Source organism: Girardinichthys multiradiatus, chromosome 18 (assembly GCF_021462225.1).
Source record: "Girardinichthys multiradiatus isolate DD_20200921_A chromosome 18, DD_fGirMul_XY1, whole genome shotgun sequence".
NCBI lineage: Eukaryota > Metazoa > Chordata > Actinopteri > Cyprinodontiformes > Goodeidae > Girardinichthys > Girardinichthys multiradiatus.
In genome coordinates, this window is record NC_061810.1 from 6,973,599 (window position 1) to 7,000,376 (window position 26,778).

Sequence of the window (26,778 nt, forward strand, 5' to 3'; positions counted from 1 at the left end):
GGACTCGGAATCCAACCGGGACTTGGTATCCAGCCAGGACTTGGAATCCAACCAGGACTTGGAATCCAACCGGGACTTGGTATCCGGCCAGGACTTGGAATCCAACCAGGACTTGGAATTCGACCGGGACTCGGTATCCAGCCGTGACTCGGAATCCAACCAGGACTCGGAATCCAACCGGGACTTGGTATCCAGCCAGGACTTGGAATCCAACCAGGACTCGGTATCCAGCCGGGACTTTGTGTCTGCAAGCCTTATCTTAAAATGGCTCTGATCAAAGCTAAATATCCTGATCAGGACATCCCGACTGGTCCTTCATGATGCCATCATACTTCTGTTATCTGTTACTTCCACCTGTCACTTCCAGCACTCATACAGCATGAAGCTGCCACCATCTTTTCTCTTTATTGTTGAATTTCTGTCATAGTTGTCAGTAGAGAATTCCACAGAAATAACTTTTTGTGGTCCAACCTGCTATGGTTTTCTAACCAGGATTGTAGTACCGTATTTTCCGTACTATAAGGCGCACTTAAAAACCTTTAATTTTCTCAAAAAATGACAGTGCGCCTTGTAATCCGGAGCGCCTTATATATGGATCCATTGGTTAATTGGTTGATCCATACTGGTTGTACACGGCGCTCTGTCAAAATGTTTCACTACGACTGGTAAACTACAAAGCCGCACCGCTTGCAGCATTACGGCTACCGTAGTCAGGGGCGTCGCCGAAGTAATAGCGGTAAACACCTGTACTGTGCTTACTCCTAGTCCAACACCACTTGTGTGTGTATAACGTTTGAATGTACTAACGTTTAATTTAGTGCATCAAACTTTCTTTTACGTGTTTACTGAATCAGGGAAAAGTTCCCTTTCACGTTTTAACTAACGTTTGATTTCAACTTCAACTTCATAGACTCCTAACGTGCGGTTGGCTCTATTCAATAGAATTCTGTGTAGAGGAGACCTTACCATGAGAGTGAATGGAGTTATCAGAACGCTGGTTTGTAGTGTATTAATAAAGTTTGACTGACTGACTTATCTGACTGTTTTGTTGACATTCTCTTTAGCACAGCTCCATCTAGTGGATGCATAACGCAACCCCAGTTAAACGTTTGACTGCAGTAGCTTCTATTCTATGCGCCTTATAATCCGGTGCGCCCTATATATGAAAACAGTTCTAAAATTGGCCATTCATTGAAGGTGCGCCTTATAATCCGGTGCGCCTTATAGTGCGGAAAATACGGTAACATCTGGAAGTAATGTCTTCTGTTCTTTCATTGTTTATAAACTACCTCCAGGAGGGTTGTGGGATGCAGCCAAACGCCCAACGCTCTCAGGTCTACTCGCTGGACCCAGCACGTTTCCCAGACCTCAATCTTGCTGGGACAGGAGAGGTCGGGGTGGCAGGTGAGACTTTTCTCTCCTTTACATTGTCACAACACACATCAATTTCTTGATGCTATTGAACAGATACGGCTCCTTATGAGCACAACAATAATGGAGTCCTTTTATTGAACTGCTATAACAGGGTTTCTGCATAAATCAGTATTACTGTATTTGCTGTCTGTATTCCCCCAGGCTATTTCATGGATCACGCAGTAAACTGCAAGGACCTGCCTGTCAGGTTAGAAGCTCTCCTGACTCCTTCTTTTGCTGCAGATGGAGCGACTCATAACTGTAACTGACCCAGCATGTCGTCTCACTGCAGGACTGTGTGCAGCAGCACCTGCTACAGGGCAGAGACGGATACCGGGAGAGAGACTTGGGGACTTTACAGAGTTCATCACTTCAATAAGGTCAAACACACAAGAGATTTTACCTGGATGAAGATTTAAAATGATGCTGCGGAATGATCCAGTCGAAATGCGGATATAAAACATTTGCATCTTACTAAGCCCAAAAGCTCCATCGCTATCCCATTCGGTTTTACTTCAGGTGGAGATGTTTGGAGTGACAGCTGATGAGACGGGAGAGGAAAGCTCTCAGCTGCTGGAGGAGTTTGTTTCCTTGCAGAAGGAGATGTTTTCTGCCTTGGAACTACACTACAGGTTAGGAAACAACTGATTGTCTAGGATCACATTTAAGATGAAAACAAAGTCTTGCATTAGATTTTTTGTCTTATGGAACCTTAACTGAAAAATAACCTTAAAATGGCAGAAAACATATTAAACCTTCTTAACTCCACTGAAAAATATGTCCTTTTCATTAGTATAAACATGGGTTGTGTTTTAAATTGAACAAACACTACCCAGATATATAATAATATACCCAGAAAGGCTTGTAATCCAGCATGACATATCTAAACCCCCATTTCTACTTACTAAAGGGGCTTTAGTAAGTAGAAATGATAGATGTGAATTACTATAGATGTACAGTGTCTTGCGAAAGTTCTTGGCCCCCTTGAACTGGTCAACCTCTTGCCACATTTCAGGCTTCAAACATAAAGATATAAAATTTGAATTTTTTGTGAAGAATCAACAACAAGAAGTGGGACACAATCGTGAAGTGGAATGAAATTTATTGGATGTCAAACTTTTTTAACAAATAAAAAACTGAAAAGTGGGGCGTGCAATATTATTCGGCCCCCTTGCGTTAATACTTTTGTAGCGCCACCCTTTGCTGCAATTGACCTTTCGCAAAAGCCCCGCCCCCTTAGTTACTGTTACTACGCCCGTCAAGCTTTCTGTAGCCGACGGAGTGTTAGCGCATGTCATGACAGGAATAGCTTCTTTACCAGTGCGTGTTAGTGACTCGTTTTGGAGCAATACTTGCGCGATATCCTCCAGATCGGGGCAAAAGGGGTTACAATATGCCGTGGAGGGTTATATTCAAAATATTACAATACGTAATGAAGGGGACACAACAATTCTCGAGGCTAAAGCATACCGGTCTCAAGTTGCTCTTCAAAGTGGTGTAATGAGAAGTGCAACTTATAAGCATTCACTGCTCATTCTACCTAACTGGTCAGTGCAACCCTTTTTTCAAATAAAATATTAGCATGTAGCCCTACCGATGTTTGGGTGGCTTTCAACAGGCTCCGAGCTGCTCCCCAGTCTGGTTCAGCACTTGTACAGCAACTACAGGGTTGGGATACTCAGGGGTGGGCTTCCCATTCAGGAAATGCTAAATGAAAGATGAAAACAAAATGATTTCAAGTTGCTTGTTAGGAGGCTAACATTAAATGTTAGTTAGCTAATTACTTTTATGTAGTTAAACTGAAAAAACATAACGTTAGTGGGTTACCAGCATTAAGAGCCAACACGACAGTGAACATCTACTTAGACATTTACCAAAGTTAGGTAATGGACTTACTAAACGTAAGAGGGTAATCTTCTGGCAACAATATCCTAAATAATACACAATATTAACAAATATTATTCTTAACCGTGATATTATCACCTCTAGAGCAGGACAATACTTGCCTTACCTTTGAGCAGACGTACATATGCTTGTTAATTTTCGAGATATTCAGCTGGGAGTGAGGCCTTCCACATCGTTTTATCCATTGTAGGCACTGCTCCAGTTGTGTTTTCGGCTTTGGGAAGGGAAAAAACACAACTCCCCCAGACAAACTCTTGGGATACCTACTGTCTGATTTACAAAAACCATAAGTGCATCGCTTCACCATCTTGGGGAATGTCGGACCTAGCTTACATAGCTAGAAATGCTAATGATGTGTGATTGGACAAGGACCGTTTGGGGGCGGGGTTTTGCGAAAGGTCAATTACAGCTGCACGTCGCTTGGGGTTTGTCTCTATCAGTTTTGCACATGGAGAGACTGAAATTCTTGCCCATTCTTCCTTGCAAAACAGCTGCAGCTCAGTGAGGTTGGATGGAGAGCGTTCGTGAACAGCAGTCTTCAGCTCTTTCCACAGATTCTCGATTAGATTCAGGTCTGGACTTTGACTTGGCCATTCCAACACTTGGATACGTTTATTTGTGAACCATTCCATTGTAGATTTGGCTTTATGTTTTGGATCATTGTCTTGTTGGAAGATAAATCTCCGTCCCAGTCTCAGTCCTCTTGCAGACTCCAACAGGTTTTCTTCCAGAATGGTCCTGTATTTGGCCCCATCCATCTTCCCATCAATTTTGACCATCTTACCTGTCCCTGCTGATGAAAAGCAGGCCCAAACCATGATGCTGCCACCACCATATTTGACAGTGGAGATGGTGTGTTCAGGGTGATGAGCTGTGTTGCTATTACACCAAACATATCGTTTTGCATTGTGGCCAAACAGTTTGATTTTGGTTTCATCTGACCAGACCACCTTCTTCCACATGTTTGGTGTGTCTCCCAGGTGGCTTGTGGCAAACTTTAAACGAGACTTTTTATGGATATCTTTGAGAAATGGCTTTCTTCTTGCCACTCTTCCATAAAGGCCAGATTTGTGCAGTGTACGGCTGATTGTTGTCCTATGGACAGACTCTCCCACCTCAGCTGTAGATCTCTGCAGTTCATCCAGAGTGATCATGGACCTCTTGGCTGCATCTCTGATCAGTCTTTTCCTTGTTCGAGATGAATGTTTTGAGGGACGGCCGGGTCTTGGTAGATTTGCAGTGGTCTGATACTCCTTCCATTTCAATATGAGTGCTTGCACAGTGCTCCCTGGAATGTTTAAAGCTTGGGAAATCTTTTTGTATCCAAATCCAGCTTTAAACTTCTCCATAACAGTATCTCCTGCCTGGTGTGTTCCTTGATCTTCATGATGCTCTCTGCGCTTTGAACAGAACCCTGAGACTATCACAGAGCAGGTGCATTTATACAGAGACTTGATTACACACAGGTGGATTCTATTTATCATCATCAGTCATTTGGGACAACATTGGATCATTCAGAGATCCTCACTGAACTTCTGGAGTGAGTTTGCTGCACTGAAAGTAAAGGGGTTGAATAATATTGCACGCCCCACTTTTCAGTTTTTTATTTGTTAAAAAAGTTTGACACATCCAATAAATTTCATTCCACTTCACGATTGTGTCCCACTTGTTGTTGATTCTTCACAAAAAATTAGAATTTTATATCTTTATGTTTGAAGCCTGAAATGTGGCAAGAGGTTGACCAGTTAGAGAGGGCCGAGTACTTTTGCAAGGCACTGTAGATACTATACAGGTCCTTCTCAAAATATTAGCATATTGTGATAAAGTTCATTATTTTCCATAATGTCATGATGAAAATTTAACATTCATATATTTTAGATTTATTGCACACTAACTGAAATATTTCAGGTCTTTTATTGTCTTAATACGGATGATTTTGGCATACAGCTCATGAAAACCCAAAATTCCTATCTCACAAAATTAGCATATCATTAAAAGGGTCTCTAAACGAGCTATGAACCTAATCATCTGAATCAACGAGTTAACTCTAAACACCTGCAAAAAATTCCTGAGGCCTTTAAAACTCCCAGCCTGGTTCATCACTCAAAACCCCAATCATGGGTAAGACTGCCGACCTGATGCTGTCCAGAAGGCCACTATTGACACCCTCAAGCAAGAGGGTAAGACACACAAAGAAATTTCTGAACGAATAGGCTGTTCCCAGAGTGCTGTATCAAGGCACCTCAGTGGGAAGTCTGTGGGAAGGAAAAAGTGTGGCAGAAAACGCTGCACAACGAGAAGAGGTGACCGGACCCTGAGGAAGATTGTGGAGAAGGGCCGATTCCAGACCTTGGGGGACCTGCGGAAGCAGTGGACTGAGTCTGGAGTAGAAACATCCAGACCCACCGTGTACAGGCGTGTGCAGGAAATGGGCTACAGGTGCCGAATTCCTCAGGTCAAGCCACTTTTGAACCAGAAACAGCAGCAGAAGCGCCTGACCTGGGCTACAAAGAAGCAGCACTGGACTGTTGCTCAGTGGTCCAAAGTACTTTTTTCGGATGAAAGCAAATTCTGCATGTCATTCGGAAATCAAGGTGCCAGACTCTGGAGGAAGACTGGGGAGAAGGAAATGTCAAAATGCCAGAAGTCCAGTGTCAAGTACCCACAGTCAGTGATGGTCTGGGGTGCCGTGTCAGCTGCTGGTGTTGGTCCACTGTGTTTTATCAAGGGCAGGGTCAATGCAGCTAGCTATCAGGAGATTTTGGAGCACTTCATGCTTCCATCTGCTGAAAAGCTTTATGGAAATGAAGATTTCATTTTTCAGCACGACCTGGCACCTGCTCACAGTGCCAAAACCACTGGTAAATGGTTTACTGACCATGGTATCACTGTGCTCAATTGGCCTGCCAACTCTCCTGACCTGAACCCCATAGAGAATCTGTGGGATATTGTGAAGAGAACGTTGAGAGACTCAAGACCCAACACTCTGGATGAGCTAAAGGCCACTATCGAAGCATCCTGGGCCTCCATAAGACCTCAGCAGTGCCACAGGCTGATTGCCTCCATGCCACGCCGCATTGAAGCAGTCATTTCTGCAAATGGATTCCCGACCAAGTATTGAGTGCATAACTGTACATGATTATTTGATGTTTTTTGTATTAAAAACACTTTTCATTTATTGGTCGGATGAAATATGCTAATTTTGTGAGATAGGAATTTTGGGTTTTCATGAGCTGTATGCCAAAATCATCCGTATTAAGACAATAAAAGACCTGAAATATTTCAGTTAGTGTGCAATGAATCTAAAATATATGAATGTTAAATTTTCATCATGACATTATGGAAAATAATGAACTTTATCACAATATGCTAATATTTTGAGAAGGACCTGTAGATATCAGATATTGCCACCATTAGTTTATTTTTAAAAAGCACGCTTCTCTTTGGTGCGTCTACTCCTACAGTTGGAATTAGTTTCTGAGGCTTTTGTAAACTGGTTGAGCTCCAGGAGCGCTCTATACTTTTAATAGGTTTATATAGAGTTTTGCATCGTACTGCAGAGGTGGTCTAACGGGCAGCTGTCAAATTATAGGTCACTGAATATCTGGTTGTAGGACCTGTTCACACGCCAGGAATTTAAAATTATCAGTTGATTTTCAAAACCTGAGAGACCCCCCATGTGACAATAAAAAAAAAATCGTAGATGTAACAGGTTTGGTCCTACAGTGTGTGCTGTCTAGCCACACAGCAAGAACAACACATCACACACAAACTGATGTCACTTATGAACATTCAGATGTCAGATGGGAAATCTCGCAATATCTCTCGAGATCAAGCGTGAGTTCAGAGTAATTCCTCTCTGTGTTGCTGTCACCTCGTTTTCTGATTAGCTATACGTCACGTTCAACAGGCTCCGTGTTCGTTTGACCTCAGGAAACAGCAGGATGTCGGGCTAAGAAAATCCAACTTGTTGAATATCCCCAATTTAAGGTCGGAGCGGTTCCGACGTCCTTCCGATCAGACTAGATCACTCTTAACGCACCACACACAGCAGGAATATCTCATAAGATTATCTTAAGAGCCGTTATGAAGATCGCGGTGTGTCAGAAGGGGAAGATCTGCTTGAAAATCGGCATAAAAATCATGCCGTGTGAACCAGGCATAAGCTGTTTGAACCAGCCGTTGTGCAGCCCCAACATAGATAGTTCTCCCAAAGTGGCAAATAAGAAAAGTAAAAAATAAACTACTTGTATTTGTTTTCGATTTCTGCCATCAGAAAAAAGGTCTGGAGTTCTTTATTTAATATGGTCAAACCCTGCTATGAATTTTCATGACATTCACTTGAGCCTTGGTTTGATTTTTATGTTTCTTTTTTTTTTTCTTTTAGAGTGCTGGACATGCCCACTCAGGAGCTGGGTCCTCCAGCATACAGGAAGTATGACATCGAAGCGTGGATGCCAGGGAGGAACAGCTATGGAGAGGTCCGCCATGATCTGCTGAGTTAAACACAAGCAGCTGCTCCCCTGAGCGACTGTTGACGTTGATCAGGCAGATTTTTGAGGAGCTCTTTCTTGTTTCTTAGATTTCCAGTGCATCCAACTGTACAGACTATCAGAGCAGACGCCTCAACATCCTGTATGAGAGGGAGGACGGCAGCCTGCAGTACGCCCACACAGTAAGACTGCAGATCACTGCTGTACGCTCCTGCTGCTTTGCATTACACCAGAAAGCTATAGTTTTTTATTTCTCTTTAACCTAGGTGAACGCTACAGCATGTGCAATTCCTCGAATGATTATTTCCATCCTGGAAACTCACCAGACCAAGGTAAGGCACAACCTGCTCACCCTTGCATGTTGAAAATGAGAACATGTGGAATACAGAATCAGATTTCCAGTGTTTGACAGATTCTTAAGAATGGAAACGTTGTTGGGTACGTGTGTTACAGCCTTAACCCTAATGGTTTAAATACATTTTGCCTCAAAACATTATATATAACACCCCATAATGGCAATGTTTTAAAAGTTTTTTTTCTGAAAATATATAAAAAATAAAGAAATCACAACTACTTAACTATTGACAGCATTTAAAACTGGAAATTGTTTCCACTGATCATCCATGAGATGTTTCAACAGCTTAACTGGAGTCAGTCTGTGGTAAATGCAGGTGATGGGACAGGATCTGGCAAGACCCACACCTGTCTATATCAGGTCCGACAGCTGATGGTGCATGTCGGAGCAAAAACCCAGTATGAAGTCAGAGAAGTAGACCTCAGAAATATGATTTATCTCAAGGCCCAAATCTGGGGACAGAAAACATTTCTGCTGCTTTGAAGGTCCCAGTGAGCACAGTGCCCTCCATCATCAGTAAATGGAAGAAGTTTGAAACCACCAGGAGGAAAAGAAAACAGGGTTTCTATTTTGTTTAACAAATAAAGTGGAGAGTAACTTTTTATTAAACTCGACAGAATCAGCTTTGATGCAGTTTCAGCTGCAGGTCTGTTAGGGTATTTCTCTTTCAATCTCGAGACTGAAAGCTTCACACATTCTTTTACAAAATGGCAGAGTGTCTAGAAACATTCAATTTCAAAGATTACCAAATAGCTTTAGGTCTGGATAATTAGATGACTGAATTACTTCTTCAACCCTCAGTCAACTTCCAGAGTCCTGTTTCATCATCCAAAGGTTACAGGACACCTGCCTGAGGGCTTGAGTTTGAGACCCCTGATCCTTACATTGAGGCTCTGGCTGGATTTTTAGGGTTGTTTTCCTTCTCGGAGTTGAACCTCCATTCTTATGCAAAAAGGTTTCCCTCCAGGATTATCTGATGAAAAGCATCCCCACAGCATGATACTGCCACAACCATGGGCCACCACAGGGATGCAGTGGAGGAAAGTAGTATTTGACACACTGCCGACTTTGCAAGTCTTTTCCAATTACAAAGAATGGAGAGGTCTGTAATTTTCACCATAGCTACACTTCAACTGTGAGAGACTGAATCTAGAATCACATTGGGCGATATTTAAATAAATAATTAGCATTTTATCACATGAAATAAGTATTTGATACAATAGAAAAAATGGATTTTGTACAGGAACAATTACAGAGGTCAGATGTTTCCTGCAGTTTTTGACTGATTTGCAGACACTGCAGCAGGGACTTTGGCCCACTCCTCCATACAAATCTTCTCCAGGGGCCTCATATACAAAAGAATGCACAGCTTTCATACAAAAAATTTGCGGTAGGGAGAAATTCTGAAACTTGCGGCGCACAAAAAAATTCTGATGTACGAAACCATCCGTAGACATGACACCGCCCCTAGCCATCATATGTCCCAGTTTGCGGTGAATTCTGCGCAGTGGCACTTGGACCGCCCGGTCTCCGCCCCTAAATGCATATGCAAAGTAGTATAAGTAGCCGGAAGGCACCCACCACGTGTCCAAATAATCATGGCAGCGGTGCTGTTACTGTCCAAACCAGTTCCTTTCAGTGGAAGAATTTATCTCCTCGCTGCAAATGAGAGCCACAGTTTAGGGGAACTTTCTTTATCTGAGCAACATACGGATGAGGCCGACCCATATGGCTGGCATGGCCTGGTTCAGGTAAGACTGCTAGATACCAGACCTGTCAGTCAGCTTCCTCTGAAAAGCTCTGGTTAAAAGGACCACAGCGCAGTGAGAACTTGAACTGGCACCAGAGACGCATGTTTCCTACTGGTTTCCTGCTGTAACAACAGAAGCTCCAAAAGAATTGTCCATGGCAGTCTAATCCAGCTGATAACCGGCAGGTCAGTGCAATCTCTGAATAAAACGCTCCCTCCAACTTCTTCCATCCTCCACCTGTGCCAAAGCTGCCATTGTTCCACAATTACAGGCAACTTTATGCAGCTATTTGTGGACATGTGATTATCTCCAGCCTTTCTAGCTTAGGAATCATCAAACCTGATTTGTTAGGAATTAATCTGCTGATCCAAAACTGTTTTCTTTTTCAATGAGAATCAAAGTGTCCCATAGATGATTCGCATGCATTTTATGATGAGCATTAACATCTACAGGTGACTAAAACAGAGGAAGTTTTACAGTTTATTTTCAACTGAGGTTGTTTCAATCATTTTCTGAGGTGTTACTTTATTGAATGAGGCTAAATGTGATTCCGTTTCATCTCTGGTTTAAACCATAAAAGCTCAAAGTTATGAAAAAACATCAAGTTTGATGCTCCATGAATTAAATAAAACTTAATGGAGTCATATTTCAGTGTATTTAGGTGAGTTTTACTTCTCTGTAGTTTATTATTGTCGATTGAAAATGTTTGCTTGGCCCCCGAAAATTTCCATGGTAGGTCAGAAGTTTGTGTGGATTTACGAAAACTTTCACGCAACGTTCATTTTAGTATATGCCGAGTTGTGCGTAAAACATTGCGCCCCAAGGTTTTTGTGCCAAAGCACGCTTCATACATGAGGTCCCTAATCTTTTATGTGCCAGGGCTGTTGCTAGGCATCACAAAGCTTCATCTCCCTCCAAAAATGTTCGATTGGGTTCAGGTCTGGAGACTGACTAGGCCACTCCAGGACCCTGAAATGCTTCTTTCGGAGCCACTTCTTAGTTGCCCTGGCTGTGTGCTTCGGGTCGTTGTCATGCTGGAAGACCCAGCCACGACCCATCTTCAGTGCCCTTACTGAGGGAAGGAGGTCGTGGGCTAAGATCTCCTGATACATGGTCCCATCCATCCTCCCTTCAATACAGTCCAGTTGTCCTGTCCTCTTTGCAGAAAAGCATCCCCAAAAAACGATGTTTCCACCTCCATATTTCATGGTAGGGATGGTGTTCTTGGGGTTGTACTCATCCTTCTTCTTCTGCCAAACACCAGTGGAGTTTGGACCACCACATTCTATTTTTGTCTCATCAGACCACTTGACCTTCTCCCATTCGTCCTCTGGATCATCCAGATGGTCATTGGCAAACTTCAGACGGGCCTGGAAATGAGCAGGTGGCTTGAGCAGGGGGACCTTGCATGCGCTGCAGGATTTTAATCCATGGTGGCGTATTGTGTTACTGATGGTCTTCTTTGAGACTGTGGTTCCAGTTCTCTTCAGGTCATTGACTAGGTCCTGCCGTGTAGTTCTGGGCTGATCCCTCACCTTCGTCATGATCATTGATGCCCCACGAGGTGACATCTTGCTTGGAGCCTCAGTTTTGAGGGAGATTGAGCGTCATCTTGAGCTTCTTCCATTTTCTTATAATTGGGCCAGCAATTGTCGCCTTCTCACCAAGCTGCTTGGCTACTTTCCTGTAGCCCATCCCTGCCTTGTGCAGGTCTACTATTTTATCCCTGATGTCCTTACACAGTTCTCTGGTCTTGCCTATGGTGGAGATGTTTGAGTCTGACTGAATGCGTGGACAGGTGTGTTTTATAAAGGGAATGAGTTGAAACAGGTGCAATTAATACAGGTAATGAGTGGAGGATAGGAGGGCTTCTCAAAGCCAAACTAACAGGCCTGTGAGAGCTGGGATTCTTGCTGGTTGATAGGTGATCAAAAACATTTTATGCAATGAAGTTTACCTACGATGGAGATTACAGACCTCTCCACTCTTTGTAAGAGGGAAAACATGGAAAATTGGCAGTGTATCAAATCCTAACTTACTTACTGTAGTGTGTTCATGGTGATGTGCAACATTAGGGTTTTGGCACAAAGTGTTTTTCGTGTTGCAATTTCACCACTGGTCTCATCTGGTCAGAACATCTATTTTGCTCTGTTCCTTGCATGACTTGTGTCAAACTTTAAACATGAGCTGTTATGGCTTACTTTTTTTTTAACAATGACCTTCTTTTTTCTACTTTTCTATAAAGACTGGATTTGTGGTGTGCATGACTAATAGTTGTCCTGTCAGCAGATTCTCACTCCTGAGCTGTGGAACTCTGTAGCTCCTCCAGAGTTACCACAGGGCCTCTTGGCTGATTCACTGATAAATGTTGGATTGAACAGAGCTCTGTTCAAATATTGCAGTATTTCTTTCTAACCTAACCCTGCTTTAAACTTCTCCACAGCTTTCTCCTTGACCTGCCTGCTGTGCTCCTTGGTCTTCATAATGCCGTTTGTTCTCTAATGTTCTCTAACAAACCTCTGAGACATGTTACAAACATCCTCAACAACATATTTGGAAGTTTTTGGTTCTAATGACAAAATGTTTAAAGGTTTAGTTTACTTATGAGGTTACATCTGAAGGCAATAGTTGAATTGGATTTCATTCAGGGGAAATGTGACTAAATACAAAAGGACACCACACTGTTTAACTTGGAAAACCATGCATCATTTTGCTCCTATGCCCTATGCACATTATTATGCACAGATTTGTTGGTTGATCACATAAAATTCTAAAAAATCGATTGAAATTTGTGGTTGTGACAGAATGAAAACAACATTGAAGGCAGAAGAATACTTTCGCAAGGCACAGTGTGTTTTATTGCTTATGAAAATTGTGTTCTGCACAAACTTTTATTTTGCCTTTTCTTTGTGCAAATATTTTCCCCTACGGTCAGTATTAAAGTGACTGACCCGGTGACTGTGTATGTCCTCAGGATGGAAGCGTGCATGTTCCTCAAGTCCTGCAGCCTTATCTGGGTCTAGAAGTGATTGAGAAGCCAAAGTACACTCCACTGAAATACATCGGGCCAAACCAGCACAGTCGACCACCGAGGCCTGGTTCTAACACCAGATGAAAACCATACCTTCTGAACACAAACCAAGGTGGAGACCAGGAAACGGAAATAACAATGCTTATGTCAAATGGTAATATTGAGAGTGGAATTGTTGCATGTCGGTTTTCTTAAAATAAAATAAATCATACTTGAATCGTGAGTGGTCTTTTTTTTTTTTTTGAAGAATAGAAGTTTAGTTAACTTTTAGAAGCTGTGAAATCTTTATTTAAGCCCGATGGCCACTCTCAAGAAATCAATGAAGAAAAACACTAATCCCACCAACTATCCATTGTTTTCCGCTTGTCTGAGATCGGGTCGCAGGGGTACAGACCCAGGATGGAAACCCAGATGTCCCTCTTCTTAGTGATAGCCTCCAGCTCATTCTGGGGGATCTCAAGACTATCCCAGGCTAGAAGGGATATATAGTCCCTCCAGTGGGTTCTGGGTCTTCCCCTGGGTCCCCTCCCAGTGGGATCTGCCCAGAAAACCTCCAAAGGGAGGCGTCCTGGAAGCATCGTGATCAGATGCCCGAATAAAGACTCCTCTCGAAGCAGAAGAGTAATGATTCTACATCGAGCTCCCCCCGGATGACGGAGCTCCTCACCCTATCTCTAAGGCTGAGTAGGTTCTCCTATGGAAGAAGCCTATTTCAGCCACTTCTTTCCAGGATTTTGTTCTTTCAGTCATAATTCTTATCTCATGGCCATAGGTGAGAGTTGGAACATAGATGGACTGGTAAATCAACAGCTTTGCTTTTTGCCTCGGCTTTTTCTTTACCACAGCAGACTGGATCAGCACCTGCGTTACTACAGACATGGTGCCAATTTGTCTTTCCATCTGCCAATCTATCCTACCATTACTCATAAATAAGACACCATTTACCTAAACCCCTCCGCTTTAGGCAGACTGACCCCCAGGCCTGAGGTAGCAGTCCACCTTTATCCTGGCCTCTGACTTTGAGAACAGACTAATCCCAGCTGAGAACTACTTCAATGCATGCTGAAGGTTGTGGTCTGAAGAAGCCAAGAGAAACACATTATCTGCAAACAGCAAAGAAGAGACTCTGAGGTTCCCAAACCAGACATCCTGTCCACGGACACCTCAAACAGTATCGTGACAAGGGGCAGTCGTGGTGGAGTCTAACCTTCAGTGGGAACCAGCTTGACTTAGTGCTGAGAATGTCCACACAGCACAAAGGAATGGATTGCTTATAAAGTTGCCTAGAAACCCCACAGTCCCCAGCAACCCCCACAAAATACCTAGTGGAACACTGTCTCGGACCTTCTCCAGATCCATAAAACACATGTAGACCAGAGAAGTAGACTTCCATGTATGCGAGGGTAAAGATCTGCTCCACTGTTCCAAAGCCAGATTACAGGTTACTTTAAGGTTACATGCCAGATTAAGCTTTCCCAGGCAGGCTGAGAAGTGGGATCCTTTGATAGTTGGAACATACTGTCTGGTCTCCTTTTTGGGACCACCACCCCAGTTTGCCACTACAACGGTTTTTTCCCAGTTCTCCATGCGACATTGAGGAAGCGTGTCAACCATGACAGCCCCACTATGCACAGCATATTAGGCCTAAAAATGTATAGAAATCAATGTCTTTGTTCCAAATATTAATGTAATATAAACTTTAATTTTTTGTAATATGATTTTCATTTTTAAGGAATTTTTAAATTGACTTTTTTTCTACTAAAACTGAAAGGATGGGCTTTAGTTGAAAGAAAAGGAAAAGGTTTAGGGATTTAAACGTTTTCAATATAATTTTCTGTTTTGGCAATTAAATAGAAAAATGATGCACTGTTAATTTAACAATGCTTTAGGAAGTTGTCATCTGAAGGCCATGAGCATCACCGTGCTTTGGGCTTGCAGGGTTTTCTGCCCTCAGATTTATCTTCAGTTCGTGGAAATTCTGCGAGTCTGCTGGAAGTGTGATGGTTTGGACAGTGCCACAGAACTGTGTAATCAGTTGTGTTTAATTTACAGCAGGCTGTGTGGGTCTGTTGTTAAGACCTGGAAAGCAGAAGAACACCTGACCTCCTGGCAGCAGTGCTGGGCTCGGTCACCTGACAACACACACACACACACACACACACACACACACCGCTGCTCGGCTCCACCTCACTCAGCGGGTGTAGGAGGAAGAACCAGCCCAGCATTTTCAGAGTTATCTCCTGCAGGATACTCCACTCACGGATCCTATGGGAATTCTGATAACCGCGATTTTTCTCTGGGCTGCTGTCGGAGGTAGGCGTTCATCACATTTACAAGCTGTTCTGTGTTTCTGTGGATGCATCTCAGCGTGAGGCGGCGGTAAGGCTGGAAAAGGCGGCTAGAAGCTGGTATCTCCCTGGATGAAAGCCTCTTGTTTTACACGCTAAGGCAGTGCTGCATCAGCTCAGCTGTTACCGGCAGGGCTGGAAACAGAGAAATGTTGTTCACAAACGAGCAGAGACCAGGTCTGTTCACCTAATGACGGAAAACCCTGGAAGGTTTAGTCTTAATGCGCTTAAACGGACGACGTTACATAACCTGGTGTGTATACATCTAACCTGTTTCAGAGTGTGTCACTGAACGACCACTGGCTGCCGGGACAATAGTGTTAACCAGTGATCTGTTTAACATGTAGTCAAAGTCTAGGTCTGAGCTTAAGCGCACATTTAAAGAACCAATTAAAGCCCCGCACAGGTGCGCGTGCTGTAGCGACACGCGGCTTTGAAGTGCGCTGATTAAACGGCGTTCAAATTTAACCAATAAAAAGAGCCTTAAACGGGCGTACGATTATTTATAGTTTTTAGTCAGTATTTTAATCGAAATTACTGGCTTTTATGAAAACAATAACAAGTAAAAGACACATAAACACGTGTTACATTGTAAGTAATTATTACATAATTTATTTGTGGTTTAGATATAAAAGCAGGACCAGCCTAAGTCCGTATTATGCCCTACGCATGTATGAATTGGGGCCCCATTTCCGTCTAAATCCATTAGCGACCACAGCACCACTAATATGCCTATTGAACTGTCCAAGCTTTGTTGTTTGCACTTTGTGGATTTAACCCCTTGATGAGGTTTGTTGGTAAACATGTATGGCTGTATTAATTTTCAGTCACAGGGTATAAGAACCGTATATCCAGCACAGAAACAAGCAGTTTAAATGATTATGAAATACCAAATTTAATCAGTTTATCAGATTACACTTGCCTGATCTTTGACATACACTTAACACTCACTTAACAGAAATGTTAAAGTCTTCAAATAACTTCAAAAACATTCAAAACAAATATAAATGTAGGCTCCTGCTTCATAAGCATAACTACAAATTTAAACGTTTGACATCTAGTCTGGCCCTGCGATGGACTGGCGACCTGTCCAGGGTGTACCCCGCCTCTCGCCCATAGACTGCTGGAGATAGGCACCAGCTCCCCCGCGACCCACTATGGAATGAGTGGTAGAAAATGACTGACTGACATCTAGTCTGTGTGAGAAGTTTGGCAGTCTCTAGAGGGCTGCCTGGAGGCCGTAAGCAGCGGCCAAGTTTGCCTGTGCCATGAGTCGGCTGAGCATGAAAGGTTAGTGAAATAGTAGGTAATACTGAGATGATACAGTCAGCTCACTATACAGGGTTCACTGCAATTAAATTAGATTTTAACAATATTTTTGGGCAAACCAAAAATATGATGATAATTAGCTTCAAACAAGAAGCCAGCTGCTGTATTTTTGGAGTTGCTTACAAATTATTCAAAACTCTGCTGCTGTTTCGTTTGTTTTACAGAAAACTGGTAATATCTGCTTAGGGTTAAGCAAATCTAGCCAGCAAATTCCATGTACCCTTGGAGACAGTTAGATTTTTAGGGTGAAGTCAAAAATGGGTGGGGTCAAATGTTTGGCTCCACCTCTAATACAGAGTTTGTCTCTGGCCACAATTTCGATTACAGTGTGTTTCTTACAGGCAGAAGCTGTATCACTGAAAAATCATTACTGCTGCATAAATGACAGGAAATCACTACTTGAAGCTTTAAAGTAACCATTAACTATAATAATGTTTTTGTATAAGAAACAACCAATTTTTTTCAAAAATGGGGTCTGATACAAAAAAGAATCCAGGCAGGGATTAAATAGCTGAGAATAGTGGTTCTCAATAGAGAAAAATGGTTTAAAGAAATGTCCTGTTTAGCATTGTGTCTCTTGATACAGTAAACACATGTAAACAAATGTCTTATTTTTATATAGCTGCTAATAAATTCAGGCAGTAAGGGGTTAAATGCAGGTACAGGCGCAAATAGGTTATCCTCATAATCAATCATTGGTCGAGCATTGTGTTGTTTACACGGTAACCACACCCCTGTCAACAGTGCTCGGAGATGGAGGCTGCAGCTCCAGGCTTAGCAATTGAATTTGTTAGCAAAATAAAGTAATGTCGCTGACCATAATTGAACACTATACTGGCAGCCTGATGGATTGATTAAAATGTTAACTTTATTGTTAAGATTTAATGTTACTGTCTGTGTTTGTCTATGCTACTTTAGATAACAACAATTGATGGTGGCTGGGTAGCACATGAATACCAAAAGCCAGATGAGGATTTTACTAGTTTCATTACATGAATGAGAGATTTGTAAAGGTTCTGCACCTTAAAGGACTAGAGAAATTAAAATGTACATTCATTAATACAAATTACTGGAGCCTATACTCTCCTTTTATACATTTATATTAATAAAAATTTGTTTTATGCATATTAGATTGATTGGCTAGGGAGGACAATGCAGTGGCCAGCAAATCTAACGAGGTTGCAGATGTTCCCTATGCCCCACCACCACCCCCTTTCTGGTGCCACCTTTGCTCTTAGGCCACGTAACTTCACTTTACACATTTTTATTTATTTTTTTTATACAGGAAGTCTCCTTAGGTCAAGGGATGTACCAGTGTTGTGTCTAACAGATCACTTAGTAAAAAAACAGTTACACTACATTTATTTAGTTTGATTCATGACAAATACCATACATGATTTTCAAAGAGTTAATAGCTTAAAATGAACAGCAGATCACACAAACAGTAGATCAGACTTTTAATTCTTTTCAGTCATTCATTTTTATTTCTGCTGTTTTATAAAGACTTCCCCTTTAGATACTGTTTATCTTCTAGAACTACTAGGGTTCTGGAAATTATTTGTTCCTGCACTTTTTAAGCACATTTTGCACATTTTGTGATTGTAGAAAGACTGAAGAGAAATCTCGCATAGGAGGACCTTAGTTTATTGAAAAACCTCGACAGACCTTCAGAAATTCTAAAGAACTATTCATCAAGACCTTTTTTAAAAACTACAGGAAAGACAGGCTTTTTTGGTCCAAGTATAAAAAGTTTGAGGTGGTTTTAATCTTTTAAGCTGTACCTTTTGCTGAATTTCAGGGTTTGGTTTGTTTTGTCTTCCTGTTAGAAAATGAACAGAGGGAGTAGATTAGTGTGCCTTTAATGCTATGTGCAGGTGAGGGATTGGAGACTGATTTAGTTCTGGTGGGAAAACTACATGTGAGCTAAAGCTGCCTTCATCTCGCAGTGAGAGGGACGTAAGGTTAAGCTCCTTTGCAGTGTTTCTTTACCAGGGTAACTGCACTCACCTTAATGAGGGAACAGCTCCGCCCCCGCTCGTGCTGGATTAGACACGTCGCTCACCTGTGGTGCTGTTAGATGCAATGCTAAATATACAGATTTGTCTTGTATTTAACACTTAATCAAGTCTCTGTCCCTGGTTCCGCAGTGGGAAGCCGACCAGTTAACTCACCACTTAAGGATGCAAAGGTCAGAAATCAAGCCTTTGTATTTACATTGTCGCCTTTTCCCCTCAAGGTAATAACTGTGCTGTTTTTGATGGATGTTGCCAACAGGTTGAATGTATAATCCAGGAGACTCTGAATGAAGACGGGTTGCACCATGAGTGCAGGTCCCAGTTTACAGGTATGACATCCATTTGATCTTTTCTTTAATCTCCACAATATCAGTAGCAGAGAATAAATGGGAAGAGCACCTGCGAAAAACTTAGATCAGATTTTGTTTTTCTTCTGCTGTTAATCATGGTGTCACATCTGAGATGTCCCAGGCAATAACAATCTAATTCTTCCATACAACCATGAACTTCAATGTATTTTATTTTTTTTGTATTTTGTTTGATAGACCAACACAAAGCAGTGAATAGGTTGGAAGTGGAAGGAAAAAGAAAAAATAATCCGCAGAACTAATAGTTGTCCTGTAAAAGGATTCTCTGAGGCCTCTCAGAACAGCTGAATAAATACTAAGATTAAATCACACACAGGTGGACTATTCTAATTATTTCGGCAACCTCAGAAGGAATTGATTGAATTGGATTTTATGCAGGGGATTCATAGTAAAGGAGGCGACATATAAATGCATGCCACACTTTTCAGAATTTTATTTTTGTAAAATATTTTGAAACCGCAGCGTTTTTGTTCCACTACTTTGTGTTTGTCAGTCACAAAGAATCACAATAAAATACATTAAGGTTTGTGGTTGAAATGTGACAAAATAAATAATATTTTTCACATTCCTCATATTGTGTAAAGAGGGTCTTCCCTTCCTTCTTCTCAATGTGCTGGTGTTTTTGTGCTCCATTGTTGTTGCAGAGGAACTGAATGAGGTGCAGAGACATCAGGGTCTTCTCAGGGAGCTGCAGAAGCTGGCTGATGATGGTTCGCACAGATTCACACTGACAACTCCTGTTTTTATCAACACATAACTGAAGCAAAACATGGATGTACTTATTTTATGGTCATTGATTTTGTTAACATCTAAATAGAACTGACACTAAATCCAATTTTTACAGAGAGGGAGAAAGAGGAGAGGGATGAAAGGAAGAGAGATGAGTACAATCTGGCTGATGATGAGAGCGAGTTTGAGCAGAGGGACGAGGAGGAGGATGAGAGGGACGAGAGAAATGATGGAGAAAAAACAGAGGGTGATGACACAGAGAGGAAGATGACAGAGGATCCACAGGCTGATGGTGATGAAAAGGAGAAAGCCAAAAAGCTTGAGGGGCTGCTTTCCGAAGAGATCATCAAGAAAAGTGAAGAAGAGAAGAATGACGAAGAGCTCCAAGAGCTGCTGAAGGAGCTGAAAACGAAGCAATACAAGGCTGAGAAGGAGAACCAGGACAGTTATGAAACAGAGCCAAGAAAGGTGGTGGTGGAGAAGATAAAGCAGAGCAAAGAGAAAGAGGACACAAAAGCAGAGGACTTAGATAAGCAGAGGATGGAAGAGAGGAAAAAGAATGAAGTGGAGCTGATGGTGGAGAGAGAGAAGGTGGAGAAGGAGCTGAAGGAGCTACTCAGGGAACAGAACAACGGGAGTAAGCCAGAGCATAAAAGGGAGAGGAAGGAGAAGCAGGAGGAGCTGGAGGAACTCGTCCGAAAGATGAAACGGGTGCAGGAGGAGGAAAAGCAGAAGGTGGCAGGTCAAAATCAAAAAGAGGACAGTACGGACGAAAAGGTTGAGGACAAACAGGGCGAAGAGAAGGATGACGAAGTCAAGAAGAAGAACGAAGCAACGGAGGTAAAGCAGCTGCAGAAGAGAGTGATGGAGAAAGCCAGCGATGAGGCCACACGGCAGTTTGAGAGGGAGAGGTACGAGGAAGAAGAGGAGGATGAAAATGGGGAGGATGAGGATGATGAGTTTGTTAGAGAGGATGAGGATGAAGACAACGAGGATGAAGGGGAAGCTGAAGAGGATGAAGGGGAGGTGAGTTGGAGTAAACAGAACGTCAGTTATAATCAGGGGTGAAAGTGAGCCGGTACGGTCCGGTACTGCGTACCACTAAAAGATTCTGCGCCGGTACGCAGTACCGGAAAGAGAGAACAACAGCTGTCTGCTATGAAACCGTCATCCAGAACCAGTTACAGCTGCAAAAATTCACGAGCACACAAAGAAGACACTGCAGAGATTTCACATACAGTACACGAGAGCGCATGCACGCTTACCTCCAAAACAGAGCTGTTGCCAAGGAGATCAGTGCGTTCGATTTAATGGACTGGGAGATTTTACACTGGTGGTGCACAGACATAAAAAAGCGCTGCTTGCATTAGGACAGAACAATAAATCACTTACCATCTACAGACTTTTAAATAAAAACTGCAAAAACAACCAAACTTTCCAATTTTTTATTTAAATGAAATTGAAACTTGACCACAATGCAGAGAACAATAACTTCTTTGTTCAAAAGAAAAGACGGAAACTGAAGATGAAAAGTTATGCATCAGAAAATGGTTTATCATTGTCTCATACATGGGAGTTCTTTAACAATTGAAATATATATATATATATATATATATATATATATATATATATATATATATATATGTATATATATATATATATATATATATACGTATATATATATGTATATATGTATATATATATATATATATATATATATGTATATATGTATATATATATATATATATATATACGTATATATGTATATATATATATATATATATATATATGTATATATATATGTATATATGTATGTATATATATATGTATATATATATATATATATGTATATATGTATATATATATATGTATATATGTATATATATATATATATATATATATATGTATATATATATATATATATATATATATATGTATATATATATATATATATATATATATATATATATATATATATATATATATATATATACACACACACAGTACAGACCAAAAGTTTGGACACACCTTCTCATTCAAAGAGTTGTCTTTATTTTCATGACCATGAATATTGTAGCTTCACACTGAAGGCATCAAAACTATGAATTAACACATGTGGAATTATATACTGAACAAAAAAGTGTGAAACAGCTGAAAATATGTCTTATATTCTAGGTTCTTCAAAGTAGCCACCTTTTGCTTTGATTACTGCTCTGCACACTCTTGGCATTCTGTTGATGAGCTTCAAGAGGTAGTCACCTGAAATGGTTTTCACTTCACAGGTGTGCCCTGTCAGGTTTAATAAGTGGGATTTCAAGCCTTATAAATGGGGTTGGGACCATCAGTTGTGTTGTGCAGGAGGTGGATACAGTACACAGCTGATAGTCCTACTGAATAGACTGTTAGAATTTGTATTATGGCAATTGTCAAGTGATTCTAATTTCTGCCTTATACAGACAACCTGCAGTAAAGTAAAATATTGATACATTTTAATTTGAGTGAGAGATAGATAGAGATATATAGATATATATATGTGCATATATGCCTCCCCAGCCCCCCCCCCCCCCCCCCCTCTAGCTCTGCCCCTAAGTACCGGCAAGAATTTAAAAATACTTTCACCACTGGTTATAATTTCTGAATACTATGGAATTAAATGTTTCTATTTTTTCAACTAATCCCAAAGGCAAAAGGTCCAATTTAGCCTAAAATTTATTCCATATAATATATTATACAGACATGGACAAACATATTATATTCCAGGAAAGCAGTGCAAAAGCCATCTCTTACTACAGCAGCAATTCAGTTCAATTAAGTTTTATTTATACAGCGCCAATTTACAACACATGTCGTCTCAAGGCACTTTACAAAGTCAATTAAATCAAATCATACAGATTTCAAATCAGGTACATATATTCCAATTAATCCTAACTATGAAACAGTGCACTCATATTAAATGTATTATTCAAATTGGTTAAAAGGTTTTTCTATCTAAGGAAACCCAGCAGATTGCATCAAGTCAGTGACTTGCAGCATTCACTCCTCCCGGATGAGCATGTAGAGACAGTGGACAATCACTTGCATTGACTTTGCAGCAATCCCCCATAATGAGCATGCATGTAGCAACAGTGGAGAGGAAAACTTCCTTTTAACAGGAAGAAACCTCCAAAAGAACCAGAACCAGGCTCGGTGTGAGCGGCCATCTACCACAACTGAGAGACACAAAAAGAATGCAGAAGCATTGATCCAGTAGTACTTTCTATAGTAAAATGTGAAGGGTCTTCATCTAGGAGATAAAAACAGCTAAGCAGGCGGTGCTGGTGGTGTAGGGGCGAAAGCGCGTGACCATATACAGAGGCTACAGTCCTCGAATGACGGCTGTCCCGGGTTCGAGTCCCGGACCCGGCGACATTTATGAATGTCTCACCCTTTCTCTACCCCTCTTTCCTGTCTACCTACTGTCAAAAAATGGAAAAATAAAGGCCGCTAGTGCCGAAAAAATATAAACAAAAAAAAAACAAACAGCTAAGCAGATGAACTCTGAGCCAGCTTTCAAGTCTAGAGTGTGAAAGAGAGCACGTACAGTTAGTCACAGTAGAGGCTCAGCCAGTAGCGGTGTCTAGGAGAGACGGTGAAAGACAGGGCCAAGTGTTTCATCGGTAGAGGGTTTGCATTAAGTTGTTGGCAGGAGCAGCTTGGCCGATGTCCCCCTCCAGGAGGGTGCCACAGCTAAATACAGAGCCAGGCCAGGTGTAGCTTCTAGAAAGAGAAAAAACAGAGAAAGAACATAAAGTTAAAAGCTGATATGAGGAAATAACACAAAATTAAAGAGTAGTGTGAGAATGTAGCAGAAAGAGTGAAAGTAGCCTTAAAAGTAGACAGGGTGTCTGCCTCACGGACTAAAACTGGGAGCTGGTTCCACAGGAGAGGAGCCTGATAACTAAAGGATCTGCCTCCCATTCTACTTCTAGAAACTCTAGGAACCACCAGTAAACCTGCAGTCTGAGAATGAAGTGCTCTGTTAGGAACATATGGAACAATCAGATCTCTGATGTATGATGGAGCTAGATCATTAAGGGCTTTATATGTGAGGAGGAGAATTTTAAATTCTATACTGAATTTAACTGGGAGCCAATGAAGGGAAGCTAAAGTAGGAGTTATATGATCTTTTTAATTTTCATCAGAACTCTTGCTGCAGCATTTTAAATCAGCTGAAGGCTTTTAACTGCATTTTGTGGACATCCTGATAGTAAATAATTACAATAGTCCAGCCTTGAAGTAACAAATGCATGGACTAGTTTTTCAGCGTCACTCCTGGACAGGATATTTCAAATTTTGGCAATGTTCAAGAGGTGAAAGAAGGAAATCTTAGAAACCTGTTTAATATGGGATTTAAATGACATGTTCTGGTCAAAAATAACACCAAGGTTTTTTACTTTATTACCGGAGGTCAATTTAATGCCGTCCAGGTTAAGTGATTGACTAAGCAGTTTCTTTTTCAAAGACTCTGATCCAAAGACGACAACTTCTGTCTTGTCTGAATTTAGAAGCAAAAAATGTAAAGTCATCAAGTTTTTTATGTCTTCCAAACATGCCTGTATTATCTAACTGGTTGGGTTCATCAGGATTTATGGATAAGTAAAGCTGAGTATCATCAGCATAACAATAAAAATGTGTCCCATGCTGCCTGATAATTTTACCTATTGGAAGCATATTGGCCCAAGGACTGAACCCTGTGGTACTCCACAAGTTACCCTGGAGTTTGAAGATAGTTTATCATTTACATGAACCACCTGGAATTTGTCAGACAAATACGATTTAAACAAGCCTAGTGCTGTTTCCCTGATTCCTACAGCATGTTCCAGCCTTCATAAAAGAATTTTATGATTGACTGTATCAAATGTGGCACTAAAAAAACAAAAAACATACAAATCTTTTCTGGACATTATTATTACTTAAAAAAGGATTACATTTATTCACGCTGAATCAAATGAAGCTGTCTTTAGGTTTTCGTTTATTTTTTGCATGATTTATAGACTTTTTTCAATAAACCTTATGAACATTTAATTCTAGAAAGGACCACTTTTAGACCCCACCCCCCCAGCAGCTTGCTGAATATTAAACTTCCAGACATAGATAATTCACTAAAAGAACATTATTTGACATGTATTCATGTGAACCCAAATTAACTGGGTATCAGAACGGATTTGTAGTCATAGACATCCTTAGGTGCCATCAGTGGAATAAGAGGGGCATCTTTAATTCACTAACATTGTAACTCAGCATCTAACTTTCAGCATTACCTAATAATAACTTTACTCTGGAGTTTTTAAAAAGAACTGTAGTGATTAAATGCTCATGTTTCATTCTTACCTCCTCCATTCTACCACCAGGAGCTCCTGGAGATTGAAGCAGAGCTGCGCAAAGTGGCAGCAGAGCTGAGGGAGCTTCGCAGAGGATGAGAAGCACACCCACGGAGCAGGCTGACGCCCCCCCCCCCCCGTTCCGGTCACACATTACAATCACACATTCCCCGTTTAACAGCCCTCGCAGTCATCACGGCACTCAGACAAACGTCTTTAAATGTGAATCTGTACGTGGATGTCAGTAGAAAGTGTGCGTTTTGTTTGATCATGTCTGCTTCTAGATTGCCAGGAAGTATCTGTCTCAGTTTCCTCAGCTGAATGAGACAGTCTTCTGGAGATTCTGCAGGTCCACGTCCATCTCTGGTTTCTCGACCTACGTGCTTATAGATGCTATTTGTAAGACAGACAGGGTCTTTTCACTTTAGTTGCACTTTCACAAGCTCATGCACTTTCATTCAAATGTTATTTTGAATGCGTAATACTAGAAATCCCTGCTCTTTTATTCTGACTGTATTGTTAGAATTGTGTTTTATTGGGGAAAAGTCCCGGCTTCCTGCTGGTCATTTGTAGATATTTAGTGCAATAACTGATGACTATGTTAATGCTGTCTTACTGTTAACAGCAACATTGCTTGTTTTAGAAAAGGATCATTGCTTCCTCTTCAATTCTTTGATGATGATCCAGTAGAAGCACGGATTGTGTTTCATTTGGCTCATGCACTGTTAAAACCAGACTGTTTGTGACGAACCCAAGTGGCACGAGCCAAAATTCGGAGTTAACTATAATGTTGCACACCCAAATCAGGTTTGTCTTTTGTGTGGTTGGTGGTGCGGTGACAGAATGTGATGCACTCAAAGCTCAAAAGGTCTAAAAGTGTCACTTGGGGTTCTTATTCAGCTTTGCACTCTCAACAAGCCAAGGAGCAATCGAAGAAAGGTGGAGGGACACTCTAAAGCCATGTGTTGTCAGCAACAATAACACTGATTCCGTAGCTGTCATCCCGTTTGTGTAAATATTACATTTGTGCTCCTTCAGCCAAGGTTACATGAAACATGGAGCAACAGCGCCCCCTTGAGGACACTGGGTAAACATTCACAAAGTCCAGGTATTAACAGGGTTAGCAATGGAGGCCCACCTGCTGCAACAATGCAATACAGATTATAGCACATGTGAACGCAATAATTAGCCAGGTGTGTTTTATTATGTAATCGAAATCTATTATTAGGTATTCCTTTAGCTAATATGATCCCTCTGTCTTTATAAAGCCAGGATTACAGTACATGCATGTTTAAACGCTGGTAAAATAGTCGGTCAGGTTGTGTGACCTTTTAAATATTCACACACAGAATGAACGGATGGTACTAATATAGTCTGTTCCAAAGAAAACTGTTTCCAAATGAGTAATGAATGTACTATTGTCCTTTTTTTTATAGAAGGGAACAGTTTTTTTTTCCACAAAATGTAACCCTGAAAGCCAGCAAAAAGCAACAGAATGTGTTTTTATGGAAGTTGAGGAAGGAGGGCGAACATAGAGAACTATCTGATTGAATGAAAGAAACCAGGAACTGATATCATATATATAATTTGATATTCTACTGGCCAATCACAGTGCTGTTATTTGTGCCTGCTGTATCCTTCTCTATGCTACCTGTCAGTCAATAAACAGTGTATCAAACCA

At 41.2% G+C, this 26,778-nt stretch overlaps 2 protein-coding genes across 2 annotated transcripts in view; both read left to right on the plus strand.

The window, feature by feature from the left end:
* sars2 (seryl-tRNA synthetase 2, mitochondrial) overlaps positions 1–13,165 on the plus strand; it is a 21,937-nt gene extending 8,772 nt beyond the window's left edge. Inside the window, exons 10-17 of the mRNA XM_047391603.1 lie at positions 1,296–1,404; positions 1,576–1,621; positions 1,706–1,793; positions 1,933–2,045; positions 7,706–7,799; positions 7,901–7,993; positions 8,078–8,143; positions 12,892–13,165. Of these exons, the coding sequence (XP_047247559.1) occupies positions 1,296–1,404; positions 1,576–1,621; positions 1,706–1,793; positions 1,933–2,045; positions 7,706–7,799; positions 7,901–7,993; positions 8,078–8,143; positions 12,892–13,032 (750 nt within the window). The 3' untranslated portion in view covers positions 13,033–13,165. The remainder of the gene's footprint in view (positions 1–1,295; positions 1,405–1,575; positions 1,622–1,705; positions 1,794–1,932; positions 2,046–7,705; positions 7,800–7,900; positions 7,994–8,077; positions 8,144–12,891) is intronic.
* A 1,913-nt stretch (positions 13,166–15,078) lies between these two features.
* LOC124883540 (DNA ligase 1) lies at positions 15,079–26,778 on the plus strand. The gene is made up of 6 exons (XM_047390673.1): positions 15,079–15,261; positions 18,773–18,813; positions 18,900–18,969; positions 19,653–19,718; positions 19,853–20,763; positions 25,128–26,778. Exons 1-6 carry the CDS (start codon positions 15,216–15,218, stop codon positions 25,194–25,196), a joined length of 1,203 nt encoding a protein of 400 aa, XP_047246629.1. The 5' UTR covers positions 15,079–15,215; the 3' UTR covers positions 25,197–26,778.

Excerpts from the sequence above, each read along its gene's own strand:
- LOC124883540 (XM_047390673.1), top strand. The coding sequence starts at position 15,216 with ATGGGAATTCTGATAACCGCGATTTTTCTCTGGGCTGCTGTCGGAG. Across the intron at positions 18,814-18,899 it reads CACCACTTAAGGATGCAAAG|GTTGAATGTATAATCCAGGA; the intron begins GTCAGAAATCAA and ends TGTTGCCAACAG. Across the intron at positions 20,764-25,127 it reads CTGAAGAGGATGAAGGGGAG|GAGCTCCTGGAGATTGAAGC; the intron begins GTGAGTTGGAGT and ends TTCTACCACCAG.